Genomic DNA, 19,619 nt, shown 5'->3' with positions numbered 1-19,619 from the left:
ATACATAATTATGCTTCCACAAAAATGCTCTCTGTCCCTCTTTTTTAATTATATTTTCAGTGCTAGATTTGATGAAAACTAGTAATTGAAAAGAATGAAGACCTGTGGTTGTTATAGTGTTTGGGTCCATTGCCCTGTCAGTGGATCCAGGTGGTTGCTGTCGAGTTCTAGTTAGTTGATAAGGCTGAGTCATCATGTCATCTATTAAGTCATCTTAGCAACACATCTAACAGGTGTTGCTAAAATGGTTCTGTTGCAGGATGGTAACTGGGCATTTTGTCAGTGGGGTTGCGCAGGCACTACCTGTCTCTGACTAAGATGTTGCTATGGGGTTGCTGGGATGATTGCTGTGGCACCCTTACTGTTTGCCATGCAACAAAAACCCTTTGAAATACAAATAAGTGTGAACTACTACTGATACCAAGTCACTGGTCCATTGTCCCATTTAGTATGTCTATAACATAGACTGTAAAAGGTCTATAATTATTCCAACTCTGTACCTCAGTCTATCTTTGAATGACCTTTAGTCCACTTCCCTTACTGTCTTGTCAGGGTGAAAAGGCAATCGCTATCTGTGTCCCATGAACTGGATATCAGAGAACAATATTTATACAGCTTCAAGGATAAGTATTGTCTCATTAAAATGTTATAATTCTTTCTCAAATCCTTTCCCACACAAACAAGAGATATTTTAGCCTTCACACAGATAGTAAGTAAGTAAGTAAGTTTAAGTAAGTAAATGTTATTTAGCACTTCTCACAGAGAAGACTCACAAAGTCTTCTTTGTAAAAAAATACAAACATCATACCACTATTATACAAAATAAACAACAACAAAGCAGCAGCATAATTGAAGAGACGTACAGCATCACAATACAATATCCCAATACAATACCCCCAGGCTTATTGAAATGCCTGCCTGAACAAATACGTCTTTAACTGTTTTTTAAAAGTGTCGGCAGAAGAAGCGGCTCTTAACTCAAAAGGGAGAGAGTTCCACCATTTTGGAGCAATGGACTGAAAAGCTCTATCACCTCTGGTTTTGAGTCTGCTGTGTGGAACCTGGAGTAGCAGGCTGCCAGCAGACCGCAGTGACCTCACAGGGTGGTAAACAGAGAGGAGATCAGCTAAGTATGGGGGGGCTTGACTGTTGAGGGCTCTGTATGCAAGGGTGAGGATTTTGTATTGGATTCTGAAATTTACCGGGAGCCAGTGCAGGGTTGCTAAGACGGGAGTGATATGAGAAAATCTGTGGGATCTGGACAGAAGTCGGGCGGCAGCGTTTTGAATTAATTGAAGGCGGTCTAGTAAGGCTTTATTGAGGCAGGTGAAGAGAGAGTTACAATAATCTAAGCGTGAGGAGATGAAAGCGTGAATGATCATTTCCAGTTCTGAGTATGACACAATTGACCTGAGTTTTGAAATATTTCTAAGGTGGAAAAAGCAAGACCGGGTTATAATTTTTATGTTCATCAAAGATCATGGACTGGTCAAAAATAACACCAAGGTTTCTAGAGTGTTTGAACAAACAAAAAAGAATTGGGAGGGTTGATGTGAAAATGGAAACGTGATGAAAGGCTACTTGATGATTCAGTAAAAGTTTCAAGCCAAATCAAAAACATATTTTATTAACTTATGTGAGGGTCACCTATTTAGTATTCTTCATTTGTACATGTCATATTATCATATTGTTGCCTACTGTTTCATTAATGTTACTATCACCATTTTAGTAGGCCTAACTATGAAGTTACTTGCACAAACTTGTTCGGCTATATTTTAATCAAAATTGTTATTTTATTGTGCACATTCATTAGACGTAGACTGCTGTCTGCTACTGTCCCATTTGAAATAAAAAGAATCATCAAAAAAGTAAACATAGCCTATTGTTATTAATACGTATTTGAGCCCTACTTACAACCAATGATGAAAAAAAGGACCGAGCAGGTTAAGTGCTTTCACTTTATAAATACCAGTAGGCCTATTACAATGTAGACTAAAGGTAAAAAGAAAAGAAAAAATGCAATTGTAATTCATAAAACTTTTAGCAGCCAACCATTAGATTAATCGAACCCAACTAGTTATTCTTTATTGTAATTGGAATATTTTTCTGATGTTTTATCATAAAAGTTGTATTTTTACGTTGTAGCTGGTTGGGACAAAATGAACTCCTATATGGTTTTTCCTCTTGTTTTACTCGCATCAGCATCAGACCAAGTTCGAGCGCGGATGTATCTTCTTCAACCAATGAGAGCGCCGGGAGGCGGGGCTAAATGCCACGAGGCTAGGTTGATTCGCTCGAGATGGGAAGTAGTAACCTCGTGGATGACAGTTCGGTGATATTTTGACAAACATGCTACTTAATCACATCTGGAGAATTCCTCCACATCTGTCATGACTGAGGAAGAAAACGTACGTACACACAGATTGTTTTTACGTGTTCATACTGATCCTTTACGCATGTTATGGTCTTGTTTGCTAGTGTTTAGAAACCCATTGATTGACGCTGTCACTTGCACGGACGCCAAACTGCATTAGAAAGAGAGCGAGTTTAAAACTACTCCTGTTATTACCGGAGATTTACTGGCGTTTAAACAGAACCGAGTTCATGTTAAGATTTATGGAGGGCTGTGTTTATATTCGGGATATATTTGGTATAGTTAGATTTCTTTATAATAGTTCAACATTTCCAAAATGTCCCAACCTGTTCACCGGGAAACGCCTGCAATGTAAACAATACTGGCCATGAGATTTTAAATTATTTTTAAACGAGAAAAAAAATACAGTAGCCCTGCAGCTAATGCCGATTTTTACCAGTAAGCCGAGTTAGTCCGTTTGAATAATCGCTTTACAGGTGTATTATAGACTGGAAACAATAAACATCAGATGCTTGGATTTTTGAGGATTTGGAGGAAACTTAATTTGTGCGCCATAAATTTGGCAGGAGTTATATTAGGAGATTAATGGAGCATGTGACATTCCTGTGGAGATTTGGTACCTGTTATGCTTGGGTAGTCTGATGAAGACACTAAATGTAAAAGACCATTCCTGATTTTTTTTCTCTATTCTTTCTCTCTCCATAGGCGAAAGTGCAATAGAAATGGAAGGGCAGGTGGAGGAGAGACTGTGTGGGAAATGGAGGGAGTCCTGTGGATTGTACAGTCTCAACCTGAGGGAAGTCTTCACATGGTGAGCACTGATCTAACAGCTGAATTAAACTGAATTGTTAGCAAGGTTTTGATGTTAACAGTGATGTGTGTGTATGTAATGATAAATGACTGCCGAGCTGCCTTATTATGAGTAGCCTACCTATGCATATGGCTTTGCACAGCAGAGATTTTTATTATCATATTATTATACATATAATATATTAGTCAATTATACATATTGCTGTGATTTACTTTGTTTGAAGCCCCAAAGCTACAAAGTTTTCCGGCACAAACAAGAGAGGAAACGGCAGAGCTTCAAGACACTTTGTCTGTCTCATCTGACCACTGTTGTTCTCTGTCTTTTGAAGTTATACATGTTCACATTACTTACATTCAGAAATAACATCTCTTTGACATTCAATTTTAATCCTTTTAAATTTATTTTTATTGATATTTTTGACAAAATTATTCAGCTATAACACAGATGAGGTACAAAGTTCTTTTTTTAAACAAGCGAAACATAACAAATAAAAAGAAAGCAAGAGACAAAAGAAGAAAAAACAAAACAAGCAAGCAACCTGATAACAGCCTCAAGATTCTACAACAGCAGTTATAATAATACTAAATATACGGTGGACCAAAGCCACATTTGCAAAAGACCTTAGACATTGATCAGTGATTATAGCTAAGCTAACCCATGCTGACTTTGTCCATCAGGCAGGAGGATAAAGAGAGTTGAAAACACTGACTGTGATGCATAGAGTAGCTATGTTTTTTTAGCAGACATGACAAATATCAGACCTGTGTGAAGGGAACTGTATCCAGCTGATGTATCGGGTTCTGTTTTTATTACACCCCCCCCCCCCACACACACACTCTTCACTCTCCAGGCGTCTGGTGAAGACTGTGGTCATGGGCCAGGTCTTGTCCCTGCTGATCTGTGGGACGGCTGTGAGCTGTGAGTACCTGGCTAGTGCCGGCGTGCAGACACCCATGCTGCAGAGTTTCCTCAACTACGCCCTGCTGCTGCTCGTCTATACAACCACCCTTACAACACGCAAAGGTCAGGATACACAGTTAATGTGAAAAAAACACGCAATAGTCTCACTAAGATTCCATATTTATTGTAATTATTATATCACTTGAGATATAGTTTAGTTGAGATTGAAACAATAAAATAATTCCATCCTCATAAATATGTCACTGTTATAATATATATTTAAATATTCATTTAAATCCACAAATCACAACTTATTAACACACAGCAACACCAGCTCCACCATGTCTCCTATGAGTCCTGTTAAAGGTGACAGAAGATTAAGTTATCTGGGTTTTTCTCAACTAAAATGATGTGGAAAATACTGTTCAACAGACCTGATGTGTTTGTCCAGGTGAGAGAAACATCATACAGATTTTAAAAACCAAGTGGTGGAAGTATCTGGTGATGGGTCTGGCAGATGTGGAGGCAAACTATGCAGTTGTGAAGGCGTACCAGTTCACCACCCTGACCAGTATCCAGGTGAGAGACACCACGCTGTGGTTGAGATCAACATCGTGACATCAATGAACGATTTAAATTTAAATCAAAATCTAAACAGCTGTCTGACCCAGAGCTGAAAAAAATATCTTTTAGTATTATTAGCATTATTAGTGTTGTCTGCCACAGAAGTACGTTCAACCAGAGACTCACTCCCCACAGAATGTCGTTCCTGCCTGTGGCCCCCAAACTGTTCAAATCCTCCCTCTGTATATACACAAGTATTGTTTATTATTGACAGGGTACATTTTTTATATTTTGAATATGGGTGTTAGATTATTATTTTTATTACGTATTTGTATGTGAAATGGCGCGCTGTAACAGTTTCCCTTTGAGGATTAATTCTTATTCTGAATCAGATTCTTATTCACTATGTGGATAAATATCCAGTATTATTTTGTTCTGTGAAAATCTGCTGTTGGAGCCTCGTACATGAACATGAACTCCACAGCTTGTTCACTCTCCCTGACGTCTTGTGTTTCAGCTGCTGGACTGCTTTGTGATCCCGGTACTCATGCTGCTCTCCTGGTTCATCTTGAAGACCCGCTACAGGCTGATCCACTTTGTGGCCGTCATTGTCTGTGTGTTGGGGGTGGGAGCCATGGTGGGGGCGGACATCCTGGCTGGAAGAGACCAGGGCTCCAGTAAGGACGTCTTTTTTTTTTAATCATTCAAAAGAAAGTATGTAATATAAACATCATATCAAAATATCATTGTGCTGCGGCCTGTGTCTGTGTCTGTACAGCCAGTGATGTTCTGCTGGGAGATGGTTTGGTGCTGCTCAGTGCCGTCCTCTATGCTGTATCCAACACGTGCCAAGAGTACACCGTGAAGAACCTGAGCCGTGTGGAGTTCCTGGGCATGATGGGATTGTTCGGGACTGTCATCAGTGGCGTGCAGCTGTAAGTTACTGTTTGCTTCAGAAATAAAGATGCTGTCAAACTTCTTCAAAGTTCTTCAAATTTGACACATTCACCAGGACTCAAGAGAAATTATTAGGTTGGTGGCTCAATGTCAGCGGTCAAAGGTCAAGGTTGTGGCGACCTCATTAATCATGACTTTGGCCTTGTGAACGTCGTGGGCTCTCCAGATTTTCTCAAGGAAATCCCTACAGGCTTGGCAGAGATTCACTCGGAGTCAAGGTTGAACTGATTAGGCAAAGCAAAGCAATTTCATTTGTGTAGTCCAGTTTGTCTCAAAGGGCTTTACACAGACTGAGGAAAAACTCCATAGAAAACCCTTTTAACAGGGAAAATTTGGAAAACCTCAGGGTGAGCTCAGGGATCCCTCACCCAGCACGGGCAGACATGCAATAGATGTTGTATACAGACAAGAAAACAGTTTACAGCTCGGAATATGTTATTGTTAGATTTTGATGGCTAAAGGTCAAAGGTCATGGTGACCTCACAAACACATTTCAGCCGTTATGCAACACTTCACACAGCAATCATGACAAAATCTTACAGAAACTGTTCATATTTTTTATTCTTTACAACTCTGAGTGGTGGAGGTGGACAACTGTGAGTCAGGGATTCTAGTATTGTGCGTTTAAAGGTGTTTTTCCTTTTTATATAACTGTAAGTTGCGTGTCATTGCAGAGCTATCCTGGAAACTCACGCAGTAGCTGCAGTAAAGTGGGACCTTCATATTTGTGAGCAAACTTTTTGTCTTGTTGTAGTCTAGTGTCTGATCCTGCTTTTCAAGCATCGTATACATATGATAATAAAACTCCCACTAACGTTCGTTCACTGTGCTCTGCAGCCATGCTGTTCGCCGTCTACGTTCTGTGTATGTACGCTCTGTACAGCTTCATGCCTGTGGTGGTGAAGATGACCAGTGCAACGGCGGTCAACCTCTCTCTGCTCACTGCTGACCTCTTCAGCCTCTTCTGTGGCTTCTTCCTGTTTCACTACACAGTGAGTGTTGTTACTTACAAAGCGTCATTGTGTCAGCTGTTGATGCTGTGATGTTGCTGTCGATTGCTTATTCATCTTAACTTAAAATCTCCTTGATTGATGTGCAGCATGTCCAATTGAAGAAAAAAGCATTTACATGTCACCAGTTTTTGCAAAAAAAAAACTATAAAAAATATAATGTAATAGTAGCAATTACTTTATAATTGTAATCTTCAGTAGTTTCATCACTTTTAGTCAACTTTATTGCAGTCATACTTGAAAAAAATACATTAATAGATATATAACAAATTATTAATTATGATAAATTATATTAATCTGTATTTTCAATAAATAATACAAATTATTGCTTTAGTAATCTTACAGTAATGGGTGTGTTGTGTGTTGTCTCCAGTTTTCAGCTCTGTACATCATCTCATTTGTCGCCATCACCGTGGGTTTCGTCATGTTCAACATTGTGCCGACGTACACGGCACCACCTGAGGACCCGCCCGCCGACCCAGCTGAGAGCTCGTCAGACCGACTGCTGGCGCCGGACAGAGACACTCAGACAACAGAGGCAGTGATTGCTGTCGCTGCACTATGACAGAAACTCACAGAGCGACGGAGGAAGCCTGTTTTGTTGGAAAAGCAGTTAACTCTGTCTCACTGATCAGAGATTATTTGGTCTGTTACACAGTAGGACAGTCGACGAATCATTTTTTGTCTTTTACATTATTATCAATATTTTGTTTTAGTCACAGAGAATGCAGGTGAATGGCATTTTGTCTTGTCCTTATTTATGTACAACTACATCTTTACTTACAAATCAAATATCAGCTGTTACTACGCCTGAATGCCTCAATGTGTAAAACACAAACGGTTCATCAGTTACTCCTCAGTTGTTTCTGCCTTTTTTATACAACCTTTTTTTTTTTTTTTTTACAAAAATTGTCAGCTGTGCTGTTACAATCTTGTGTGTGGCTCTTTCTTGTCTTTTATTGCTAAACAGAAAGCATTCAGCGTGCAACAGACATGTTTCTATTTTTTTTTTTTTTTACTATTAAATTCATTTATATTTATTCTCTTGGGTCTACATCTTGAATTATTACTACTATCATCTTATTAATTTACTTTATTGTGCATGTTCAGTTTATTTTACATTAAGCAATAACCACAAGTCTGTCTCCATGTTTATTCTACATTTTGCAAGGACAACGTGCTGCTTTTACTACATCGGTGTAATCGTACCATATTTTACAAACAACACTGTGACCCTGTGCACTGCACTACACAAAACATCTTCACCAATTTCACAACATATGCAAACTAACAATTCCTACAAGGCAACAGAAGAGTTTCCAGTGGAGTTGAAGTAGGTTTAGCATAGGCTAGCTAAACACAAAAACTATTTACCCTTCTTGTTATACAACCCTGTTGTCATGATCATTTATCATTCAAATATTTGAAGTTATTTCAGTTGTGAATTTTGTATCTTGTTGACCCCTCTGGGCCACCATAGAATTGTGTTCGCAGAACAAAAATAAATGTGAAATTAATTGAGGCCAGAGATTGTATAGAAATGTAGTGTATAAAGGATTTTTGTTTACTTTATTAATTTGACAGAATTTTTTTTTAAAGATGCGGAAAAGGGCGTGGTTAGCGCTCACATGACCGGAACAACACACACACGTGCTTCCTGTTGCTGCTGCTGGTGCACGTTGTGAGCAAACTAACACGTCTGCTGGGCTCAGAAAACAGAAAAAAGCAAATATGCCGAAAGCCAAACAGTCGAACAAGAGGAAGAAGTTCGACTACAACAAAAACCGCAAGAAGCTGAAGAAGAAGTTCATCAAGAAATACAACCCGAGGATAGAAGAGTAAGCAAGAGACTCGTTACGTTAGCATGTTAGCAGTGTTGGCTAACCCCTGGGCATGTTGGCACAGTGAGAAACACTAGGCAGGTTTCTGTCTTAAACTGCAGTTTTAGAGTCAGTGCGGGTTTAAACCTATAGGTCGAGTCGCTTAAACATGGCTGGTATGTCCTGGAGAGTCGACTGTAGCTTCAGACTGGTCTACCAACATGCTGTACACCTGGTTCATAACTGAGGATCAAACGAATAAAACTCGGCTAATTTGTAAACCTGTTGTAGACCACGACTATAAAACGGGCATGGTTGTGTTTTAACACGGTAATTACTATTGCCACGCATCGACAGATAATAACACCACAGAACAGAGCGAGAATGGTCTCTTTACCTCAGATACACACGAACATGCTGACATACATGTGCATATACACATAAAGATATATCTATCTTGAATACATCCTCTTACATCACTGATGATGTGTTCAGGAGCATCAGAGGATGTATTCAAGAACACATTAACACAGAGGGGACTTGCTGTTGTCATGTTATCGCAAAATTACTTAGTATTACTCAGTTGTTGTTGTTGTGGGGATAATGCAGGATTTATGCCCCATAACCTCTTGAATTTCTGCGAGGAGTTAAGTTAAGATATGAAACAATGTAAAATGATTATTGATCAACTTGTCATTCTTCAGTTCACAGATTCGAAATGCCTGGGATGACAAGAAGTCGATGTCCAGGAACCTGCAGGAGATGGGTCTGGCATTTGATCCAAATCGGACGCTGCCAATAAAGAAACCGAAAGTAAGTCACAGCTTTGGGTTTTGGATTTCCAGCTGCCATTTTTTCTATTTTTGTTTAACCTGAGAAGGATTCACCTGCATCTCCTAAATGAACACGTTGAGACCGATCATTTGTGGTTATAACCCTGAAAATTCAACACATCACGTCTCACATTCTTTTAGTCTCGCAGCCTCTTAGTGACCATCTGTGGTCAGATTGGACTTTGTGGCTGAATGTGGGAATAAAATCACACATCACATGTGAAAATCTGTGAAATGGCTCCACTGTCTCATTTTTGTTGATGAATGTGAACAAGATCTCATCACATGATGGATTGTGATGGATACACGGGGTCTCTGCAGATGCTGGGTTTAGTTTCTGGTCTCCACTTTAGGGATCTGGGGAACAGTTGAATGTAACTTTCATTATTAAACTGTAAATAAAATAGAACAGGTTCATATCCTGTAGTTTTTGTTTCTGCCAGAAGGGGGCGACTGAGTGTTGATAATGAAATGCATGTTAGATGTCAAGTGACTGGTTTTCACAACAAATGAGGTTAAAACTGTCAGTAAAACAGGATCTTTCTGGACAGAACAGGCACAAAAAATAATTGCTCAGATAAATGAATGTGCTTGCAGCCGGTGGTGACTCCTGACTGAATAAATGAGACAATCATGGCTTTATTATTCAACATTTAATTGGTATTAACACCAGTGCTGATGTGTTGTAATGTTTTCTATTTTTCTAATGCTAATTAGTTTTTCTGTCGTTCTTCACCGGCGCTCTCTGTTGCCGTGACAGTTTCTCCCCGAGGTTAATTAAAGTTAATCTCATCCTCTGGGCTCACACAGGGTTTCATTTCATTAATGTACGAACAATGACAGAGCTGTGAATGATTCTTTTTTTTTTTTTTTTTCTTTCTGCCTCTTCTGCACTCATGACATTGATGCTTATAAAAAACACCCACATGCATTTCACACCCGTCACATCCCATTAGGGAAAAAGATGGACGATCTGTGTTATAGAAAATGTTTGTTATCCTCTAACCTGACCGATTAACCCAGAAACACACTGGCTGATGAACTGACGTCCATTGTTCCTTGTATCTGTTGACGTGCAGCTCCTCGGAGGAAACAATGAGACCAAACCTCCTGTTGCCACCGTCACCAAGCCCTACGTTCTCAACTGTAAGTCCTATCCTTTCAGCAATTTTCCCTTTTATTCATTATTTTACACTAGAGGTCTTGGCGGGGTTCAGATCGGGCACTTGGGAGTCCTGATCTCACCCATGGAGGCTCATCAAATGGAAAACTTGAATGTATGTCAGTGGTTCCCGCACATAGACTTTTCTTGGGCTCACTGTCAGTATATCAACAACACCCACCAAGTATTTTGGTGACCCATTTTAGCTGTTTTTTAAAATCCATCCGAGAAAACTTTGTTGACATCACCCAACGTCATTAGAATTGGAATTTTTTTTTTGCGTGAAATCTTCCCAGACTGTCTCATTCTTCAAAATCAGGCTGCTACCACAGCAAGTATATGTCACACAACTGTGGTAAACAACTGTATGTCTTTGATTGGTCAGTATACTTTGTGTTGCCAGTTGCCAGATGATGCATTTACAGCAACTCTGACACCTCAACATATCGGCGCAGTGGTCCAATTCAATTTTATGTTATTTGTATAACACCAAATCATAGTATAAATAATCTTTCCTCCCCATCTCAGTTTGAACTTCAGCAGGTTGTCGTGACTACGTCTATATGTCGGACTGCATTGGTTGCTGCCATTAGACATTTGTGTTAACAAGCAGATGAACGGGTGTGCCTAATAAAGTAGCCAATTAGTGGACATTAAACAATTTTAGGGCTGTAATCCTAATACTGAAACATATCTATTTATCAAACTGAATGAGTAGGAATCTGCCCTGACCGGCTTCTTTAGATGTGGCATAAATGCAACTTCAGGATGACCTGATTAGATTTTGGTGGTCAAAGGTCACGGTTGTGTTGACCTGGGCTTTGTTTTTTAGTTTTTAGAACATAGTGAATTTAGAAATCCCAGTACAAACATGCCTGAGGAAGTGGAGCATGTGTCTGGGACTATTTTCAGATGCAGATTAATCCACATTTGGTGCTCTAGTATTTCTGGCAGCAGGATCTGTCTGTGTGGGATTCAGTCAAAATTTGTGGGTTTTAATAAATGTTGGCTCCTCTGTGGTTCGCAGGAGTGAGATGCATCCATTACTGCTTTACCAGTAGCCCTCGTCCTGGACTCTTCCTGTTCAGAGTTAATTAAAAGTAAAGCTCCACATGTCGTCGCCTCGGCTCTGTGAGAGACTTCACAGAAATGAAGTGAAGGTGAAGTCTGTGCAGCTCCTCTGCTTTCATCTAATGTCACGGCTCCTGCCGGACTCATCCTCACTACAGCTGTTCCACCACAACCGCTTCACACTTCATTCACGTGGACACTAGACTTGATCGCAGCCTAATTAGAGCGATACGAACGAGAGTGAAGCAGGTTTTTGTTATTAACCACCGTAGCTCCCTTCAGTGTAAAAGATCAGATGATTTTCATATTGCGAAGACAAACAAAGATGAGGTTTGAATTTTTAAAGTTTGACTAAGAGAAGAAAGTCCAGCATTTCATTACCAGACAACAAAATGTGCTAATCTTTTTGTCTCTTTTGTCACTGACTTTTTGTTCATTGTTTTTGTGGTTGTGAGCAGACCTGGAGGAGGAGGCGAGTCGACCGGAGAAAGACAAAAAGACGCTGTCCTCAGACCTGATTGAGTACGTCCAGTACATGATCCGAGAGCACAGCGAGGACTACAAGGTGAGAGCTCAAACCCAAGCTTCGATGTGTCCTGGGTGATGTTGCTATGGTAACACAGCTTGTGGTTTTGTATTATGTAGCCAAGTATTTACATTGAGAGAGAATCCATTAGTTTCTATTCATTTCATTATATCGTGACACTGGAGCTACAGAGACTGGAAGCTCTTCTGGGATGGATGATTAAAGCCGGTGATCAATGGTCGGATTAATTCACTTTTATGAAATGAAACTGGCCAAGAAAGAACTGGTTTGTTATTTCACTCAGCAAAGGCCACATAAATAATAGAGACTGTCCAACAGTGGATTATGAGGCTGATGCCGATTGTGATAATTTAGCAGAAACACAAGGATCCTTTTAATTTTTGATATGTGGTGTTCAATTGAGTGTTATTTCTCAACTTAAGACGAGCAGAGATACAGAAAAGAAATGGAAAAATAAAAATAGACAAAACCACTGCATATTTATGGGTTTTCTTTAGCATTCCGCCTTGCCAGCAGGAATTACGTTAATTGAAATTTGGTGTGGCTGTGTAGGTTATCTTCCAAATTGTATTACATAGCTACTACACACAGCAAAACAGACTATTAACCGAAGATAATAATTTTCATGTTGAATTGGTTGATGCAGAGTAGCTTAAGGGTCCAAAAATGTTTTTTTTTTAACCACATTTACCAAACACAATATACATGTAATATGTGTACTGTATACATGTAAATGTGTAATCGTGGAGTTTTGGAGATGCAGCAGGTGGATTTGTTACCTTTGGGACAGAGGTAAGGATAGCTGTTTGCCCATTGTCTTTGTGCTAAGCTAGCCTGCTGTTAGTGGTAGTTCCATATTATCACACAGACACAACAGAGGCATCGCTCATCTCATGTCACTTCCTGCAAAAAATGTGTTTCCCAAAATGTCAAATTATACCTGTAAATCAGCAGGCGACTGAGTGAGTGATCGATGCTATAGTCAGTTAATCCATTCAAAGCAGTGTCATTCAAAATGTTGGAAAATCTGTTCAAACCAGGTAAGTGAAATAATTCACATGTGGGAGAGCACAATTATCAACATTAGCACCATCGACATTGTTGGCAGCACCAGCACCATTAGCATCATTGGCACCATTTGTACTATTAACAATCTGAAGTTAGTTTGTAGCTTGATTATCACCTGCTACATTTTACATACATCAGAAGATGGTTTAATGTTATATACTCACCTGCTGGAGTTGATGTCTGTACATTCAGGTTTCCCTGTTGATGCGTTCAAGGACACTCAGACATCTCAGATATGAGGGCTCGCTGCCAAATGTTCAAGACGTTCTGTCCGTCCCGTCCTGAAGTCGCTGTGGACTCAGGAAACTTAATTTGTCAGTGTCATATTTTTTATCTCGGGTGATGATGACGGGCAGCGTCCTCCGTTGTAGCTTTGATTTTCAATCAGAGCTGCTCATTAGCATTTTTCTAATTACTTTATTTTGGAGGGGCAGAGAGAATGCTTCATACAAATGGATTTCCAGCAGCTGGTTTAAGTGGGAGCCATCACTGGGAGCATTGCCAAGTCAGAATCTGTGTGTGTTTGCATGTGTGTGAATCAGTCACATGCACGACTATGACATTTCATTATGTAACCGCCCTCTAAAACCTACAGTTTTCAGTGTTGGGGGAACAACAGACTCACCGTGGAGTCAGTATCAGGCGTAGAGCAGAGAATGGACTCATGGTTGTGTAAATAACTTTTTATTTAAGGTTTTTCCTTCGACATTTCTGTAAGACAGCCAGACAACCTGTTGCTCTGTCTCATCATATCTCAGACTGTGGCCAGATGCCGACGGTGACTGTTCTGATCTTCTGACTTTTCGATGTCACAGGGTATAACATGCCACCATATTGGTATTGACGTGTGCGGTGTGCTGTCTATTAATGTAAGTTTCCATGGCGACAGGAAACGGCATGCTGACATGCTGACATGCTGACATGCTGTCCATATCATGTGTCATTCGTCGTCATTGGATGATAAATGTCATCACCTAGTGTTGCTTTTATACATGCAGATCTATAGAACCGTTGGAAGATGTAAAACCATTGTTTACATACAGACTGCATATCCCTAACCCATTCAAAATACCCACAGACTTCAGGACGAGGGAACGGCAAGTTTCCTAGTTTTCTGTCTCATTCCTGCAAAACTGTCTTGTGGTGCACTCCATGTACGTACAAGTGGAATCTGAATTCAAAGCTGTGAGTGACGTCACATCTGAGCACTATGTGATAGTTTGCGGGTGAAAGTAACCTGTCAACATGGCTCCAGGTACATACTGTCAGTACAGCTAATCTAATGACACAAAAACAAGACTAAGTGGACGTTAAACAGTGCAGTGTTCAGCTTTTATTCACTGTTGATGCACGGAGCAGCCATCTTGGATTGCAGTCTCAGGGCTACTGAAGTCAGATTGCGTCACAGTGCGTTTCTGAGGACGCAGCTGGCTGGGAACTCAGAGTGCACCACAAGCAACATCCTGACCTTTGCCCTGGTGCCACCCTCAGGACAGACTTTGTTTTTTAACCTAAACAAAAATATCCTAAAGGGCCTTTTTTTTTGTCTTTCCTGTGGTTTCTGGTATGTACTGTGAGTTACAACCTGGCTTTCAAACTTGGTTGAAAGTTTGGAGATTTACTTTCCACATTTAGTTTTGTGTCATCTATGTTCAAACCGACCCTCCTGTCCTTTCAGGCGATGGCCAGAGACGAGAAGAACTACTACCAGGACACACCAAAACAGATCAAGAGGAAGATCAACGAGTACAAGCGCGTCCACCCGCAGCACTACGACGCCTTCGTCAGCTCGTTAGCTCGACCACAGCCGATGGACCAGTAGAGGGGTCGAATACCTGCTGTTCTGGACTTGATATCGTTCTTTGCATCAGGATGAGATGGATCTCATAGAGACTGTTGGATGAAGACAGGATGTTCAGATTGTGACTGGACTCACAGGAGGACAGAGGTATAATAAAACCTGCAGCGACGGGATGGACACGTCTCTACTTCCTGTCAAGATCTGGTATCTTTTATAGTGTCTCTGCCTCTTCACAGGAAAATTGTCCCGATTTTGCTCCCAGCTATTTTCTGTGTCATGACGGATGTTTTTTTTTTTCTTCTTTAACTGTATCATCATGTAATGCTTCAGATGTTTTGATGTCTGAGGGGGAGTATCGCTGCAGCATCATGTTTGAAATGAAAACATGTTTCCAGATATGTTAATATGCATAGAAAATACTGTTAACCAGTTGACCCAGTTATTATCAATGGATTCTGAACAGCTGAGAACAAGAAACAATATTTACTGCCATATTAAACATGTTATTACTGAATGGAAATATTGTATGTTAACTTTTAAGCAGTTTGTTTAAACCCACTCTATGTACATTTAGATACCATACATTTTCATACAGATTTTTCTTGTCTAAAGTTTTCTTACCTTGATCTAAATTTTTATTTTTTATTCATATATGTTCATTTCCTTCATTGATCAAACAAAACAAAGGCTAACACAAATGTTCAAATCTTGAATGAAAAGGAGCAGAAAGAAGAATAGTTCAGTCTATAATCTATAAATATATAATCTTCCACAAGACATTAAGTAACAAAGCAAATAAATGATTTAAACAGGTATTGAAATTGAGTGTTGCCACCACACTCACAATTTCAAGAGTAAAATCACATCATCTATGTGTAATTTTGAAAATAGGACTCGGTTCACATAATGACTTTTCTTTAAATAATATTATTACCCTTTTTATTCCCTTCCCAATGACCTTTTCTTGTAAAATTATGATTTTATTTTTATAATTTCTCTATTTACCCCTTAATGTGACCCTAATACTCCTTTGCAGGATACTGTTTATATACATTTACACATTGATTTCTGTATGGAATATAGCATTTGTTGCCTCCAGTGAAATAGATTGATCCACGTGGTGTTGGAGTCACATGTCTTAAAGTCATCTCACAATCTTGTGCAGAAATGTTTATGTGAGCAGATTTCACCATCCCTGACTCCTGAAAAACAAACGGCCTCAGTGTGAAGGAGCAGTGAATGAAGGGTGAAGGACATGATCAGCACAGATAGAAATTAAGATAAAGAGGACGACAGCGTGAGAGGGAGAAGATTGACCGTGAACATGTCCTGACAAGTCGACAGCTGAGTGTTCTACTTTTAGAAAATGACAAATAATCAGCAGGATGGTGTCAACAAGAGATGCCATCATGAGGATCTGTGAAGAGAGCCTGTTGAGACGCATCGTCTCTGCCTCCGGAGGGGACATGACAGTTTAAAGGATCTGTCAGGAGGTATATTTTCTCACTGTCAACAAATGGCATTAAAGGACCAATGCATAGTATTTCTAAGAGCTGCATAAAGGCAGTTGCAGGTTCTTAAAGATGTTTCACCTCTCCAGTGTCTTTAGTGTGTTATTGACACAAAGGAAATTACAATCTTGGACTTTGAAAAAAAATATGCAAACCAAGCATCAACCTTATAGGGACTGAAATATGAAGCTAACTGGAGCTGCATTTCTCTAATGGTCCACTTAAGCTGTGAGTCAGTCACAATAGACTCCCATGTTAAAATGTCCAACTTTACAGCAGAAATAAACATGTTTACAGCCTGGTACAAAAATAGGGTTTGTCTCTACAGCTAATTAGCTAATAGCTGCAGGCTTTTCCTCCTGAACCTGCTGAGTTTGTTGCCATGGTAGCAGAACATCAGTATGGAAACGAAGCGGTGAACACGTTTAAAAAATTAAAAAAATTGTGGACAACAACCTTCAAACTTCAAAGACTTTAGTAAACCATGGCGCCTGCAGCACCAGCTGTCGAAGTCACAGTGACACGTTTTCTTCAAGGAAGTTTTAATTCAGCTTGACGGGACATTTTTATTTTGGATGATGTTAAATAATGACATTTGTTGAAACCTAGGCTACACCAGAACCACAGCGAGACCAAAATAGGGAAGTTCATGAACAGAGAGCTGCTGCAGTGTTAGATCACAAATGGAAATCAGTAGATGTGAGGTTTGAAACTGAGGCTGTGATGCTGTGATTTGTAGAGAAAGAAACCCCCAGAGTGCATCTGATAAACAGCTGAAATAGCTTGAAAATATGAATCTAAAAAGCAGGGAAACTAGAAATGTTTCTGTCCCAGTAGCCACTTCAAAGTTTGTCGATTTACTGAGTTATTATTGAACTTCTCTGACCCAGTTTGAACAGTTTGGAGATGAATGTGCAAGAATCACATACAACACCACTTATGTTGATTATTTGCCATAGTACGTAGGCGTCACGTATTGACGTTTGCGGGAAATAGGAAAACATGTGATTTCTTTTCTGTTGGTAAAACCACACAAAAAATGTGATTAATTAAAAAAAGGTGCATAAACCTCAAGTGCTTCAGGGCACCTTACAACCTCAGTTTACTGAGGAGTCTAAGAATTAGGTGGGCGGGGCTTGTTGACTGCTTTGTTGTGACATCACAAAGTCACAGAAGTCCGGATGGCTGATTTTAAGGCTCCAATTTCTGAATACAGGCTGTGTATTTCTCTGTGAACTGAAGTTTTGATACTTTTACAGTATTAATATAGAACCTAGACCTAATCGCACTACACATGGACATGGATCTACCTTCATACAAGTGGGACCTTTAAGGTTTCACTACATGAGTTATGTGTTTTTCTGCTGTCCTGTGAAAACTTCCTGTTAGACCAGTTCTGGTACTTAGTACAAAGGTCAGGCAGCAACAGCAGCCTATAGATTTTATCTTTGTGTTTGCATTGACCTACTCAGTAAGCAGAAGCAGGGGGAAAAACTCAACTTGTTGCACAACGCTGAGCAAGGAAGCTTTTTCTATAGATCCGCCTAGATAATTTTGTTTACACAGATTGAGTACACAACTATGTTTATTGGCAGGTCTGCTTTTTCTAATTTTACTCAGGTCTCATGCAACATCTCTCGGTCTGGTTTTCTGTCATTGTAAGGAAAGAAAAACACTCAAGACTTGAATCCAAAATTGCAGCTCAGGTTTTAAAAGAGAGAACAACAAAAACATGAAGACATGCATGAATTCATATCTTAACAGTTCCCTTTACACAACACAAGAAAAACAAAGGAGATAAACAAAAAAACAAAAAAACAGTAAACACAGAGCAGTTAACTAGAAATCTCGCCCGCTGTGAGAACAACATTTCTGCAGAGCCACACGACATCAAAAGGAATAAAACTTCACATTCATTACAAGATTGTGCGTCATAAGCAAACATCGCTGCACACAGACAGCATTCAAATAATCAAGAGTCGAGCCAGTTCCAGTTCCAGTTTATCAGCACAAGTGGCTTTAAAGTTGATGGACACATTGGCACCGAGATGTTCAAGGATGCGTGTTTTTCGGGGGAACTGGTACATTCTGCACAGTTGTGAAGCAAACATGACAGGTGTGTGTGTGTGGGATTCAAACAAATCCAAATTACATTTTAATCCATACACAAAGAAATGGGGTGACAAATTTGATGGATCCTGCCTCCTGCTAAATCATTTTCTCCTGATTCAATAATGAGTGAAACCATTAAAGGATAAAGCCAGTGATGATCTATATTTTTCTTATTGTCAACATGTCAAACAAAAAGGGACCATAACCAACAATTAATTGATCTTACGAACAAGTACTATCTGTGTAGCTCCATTGTCGTCTAAAAAAAAGATTAAAAGCACATCAGTGAGTCACACTGGGTGACATTTCGTTCCATTATTATGAACACACACATTTATTTCAACACTAGAGCATTAAATGTGTATTAATCCATTGCCAAAAATAGTCCCAAAAATATACTACTAAAAACTTGTGTGCAGCAAATATTGAACTGTGTAGTTGAGTGCTGTTTTTTAAAGATGTATCTTCATGGTGGAAAAGTCTGACACAGTTATCAGACCCTTTGTTGTTTTAGGTCATTTCCAGGGATTTGTTGACATAAAGAAACACTGAATAACAACCTTGTTCTTTAGGGTCCACTACCCAGTGAATGTACACAAAGCAATGGATTACAACTTTTTTTTTGCGTCCATCAATGAGGAGGCAGTAAAACACAATGCTAAGGGGCTAAAAAAAGAGCCTGTTTGTTTTAGCCTGACAAGTCAGTAATGAATGAAATGCTGTCTTATACAAAATACCAAATGATTGACATAAAATTACCCCTTCACAGAGTTTGCGTTCATTACTGTCATCAAGTTTTACCGTTTACATAGCGAAAATAATTTTACACTTCATAGATGGAAATAATTGTGTCTGAGTGCTCAGTGTTTCCTTTATTTTTGTTGGCGCTGTAATATGTTTTGGTAATGTATTTATTTGATTGTAATGTGCCTTTTGTTGTTGAAACTAAACACAAAGAGGTTCTGGTTTCTGACACAAAATCTTAAAATTGTTCTCCAGCTGTAGTGGAGGAAGCTACACAAGTGCAGAAACCTGACAAGTGTTGTGAGAGGAAAAATAACTCTGCTCTTTAAAATGT

At 39.5% G+C, this 19,619-nt stretch overlaps 2 protein-coding genes across 2 annotated transcripts; both read left to right on the top strand.

Moving 5' to 3' along the window:
- Positions 1–2,279: 2,279 nt before the first annotated feature.
- LOC310997022 (solute carrier family 35 member F2-like) lies at positions 2,280–7,262 on the top strand. The gene is made up of 9 exons (XM_083986591.1): positions 2,280–2,408; positions 3,080–3,185; positions 4,036–4,208; positions 4,537–4,664; positions 5,167–5,326; positions 5,428–5,584; positions 6,281–6,333; positions 6,444–6,598; positions 6,990–7,262. The coding sequence occupies exons 2-9, from the start codon at positions 3,097–3,099 to the stop codon at positions 7,179–7,181; spliced, it is 1,107 nt and encodes a 368-aa protein (XP_083842717.1). The 5' UTR covers positions 2,280–2,408; positions 3,080–3,096; the 3' UTR covers positions 7,182–7,262.
- A 1,009-nt stretch (positions 7,263–8,271) lies between these two features.
- Positions 8,272–15,700, top strand: nop16 (NOP16 nucleolar protein homolog (yeast)). The gene is made up of 5 exons (XM_083986632.1): positions 8,272–8,454; positions 9,141–9,249; positions 10,349–10,415; positions 11,961–12,067; positions 14,796–15,700. Exons 1-5 carry the CDS (start codon positions 8,348–8,350, stop codon positions 14,937–14,939), a joined length of 534 nt encoding a protein of 177 aa, XP_083842758.1. The 5' UTR covers positions 8,272–8,347; the 3' UTR covers positions 14,940–15,700.
- The last annotated feature ends 3,919 nt before the right edge of the window (positions 15,701–19,619 follow it).

The sequence above is a fragment of the Trachurus trachurus genome, assembly GCF_905171665.1.
Source record: "Trachurus trachurus genome assembly, chromosome: 14".
Lineage (NCBI taxonomy): Eukaryota > Metazoa > Chordata > Actinopteri > Carangiformes > Carangidae > Trachurus > Trachurus trachurus.
The sequence above is the reverse complement of the archived record's forward strand: the minus strand, read 5'-3'. Positions and strand labels throughout refer to the sequence as shown.

Coding starts and splice junctions, on each gene's coding strand:
- nop16 (XM_083986632.1), top strand. CDS start 8,348: ATGCCGAAAGCCAAACAGTCGAACAAGAGGAAGAAGTTCGACTACAAC. Junction 8,455..9,140: donor TACAACCCGAGGATAGAAGA/GTAAGCAAGAGA, acceptor GTCATTCTTCAG/TTCACAGATTCGAAATGCCT. Junction 9,250..10,348: donor TGCCAATAAAGAAACCGAAA/GTAAGTCACAGC, acceptor GTTGACGTGCAG/CTCCTCGGAGGAAACAATGA.
- LOC310997022 (XM_083986591.1), top strand. CDS start 3,097: ATGGAAGGGCAGGTGGAGGAGAGACTGTGTGGGAAATGGAGGGAGTCC. Junction 4,665..5,166: donor CCACCCTGACCAGTATCCAG/GTGAGAGACACC, acceptor CTTGTGTTTCAG/CTGCTGGACTGCTTTGTGAT. Junction 5,327..5,427: donor TGGAAGAGACCAGGGCTCCA/GTAAGGACGTCT, acceptor GTGTCTGTACAG/CCAGTGATGTTCTGCTGGGA.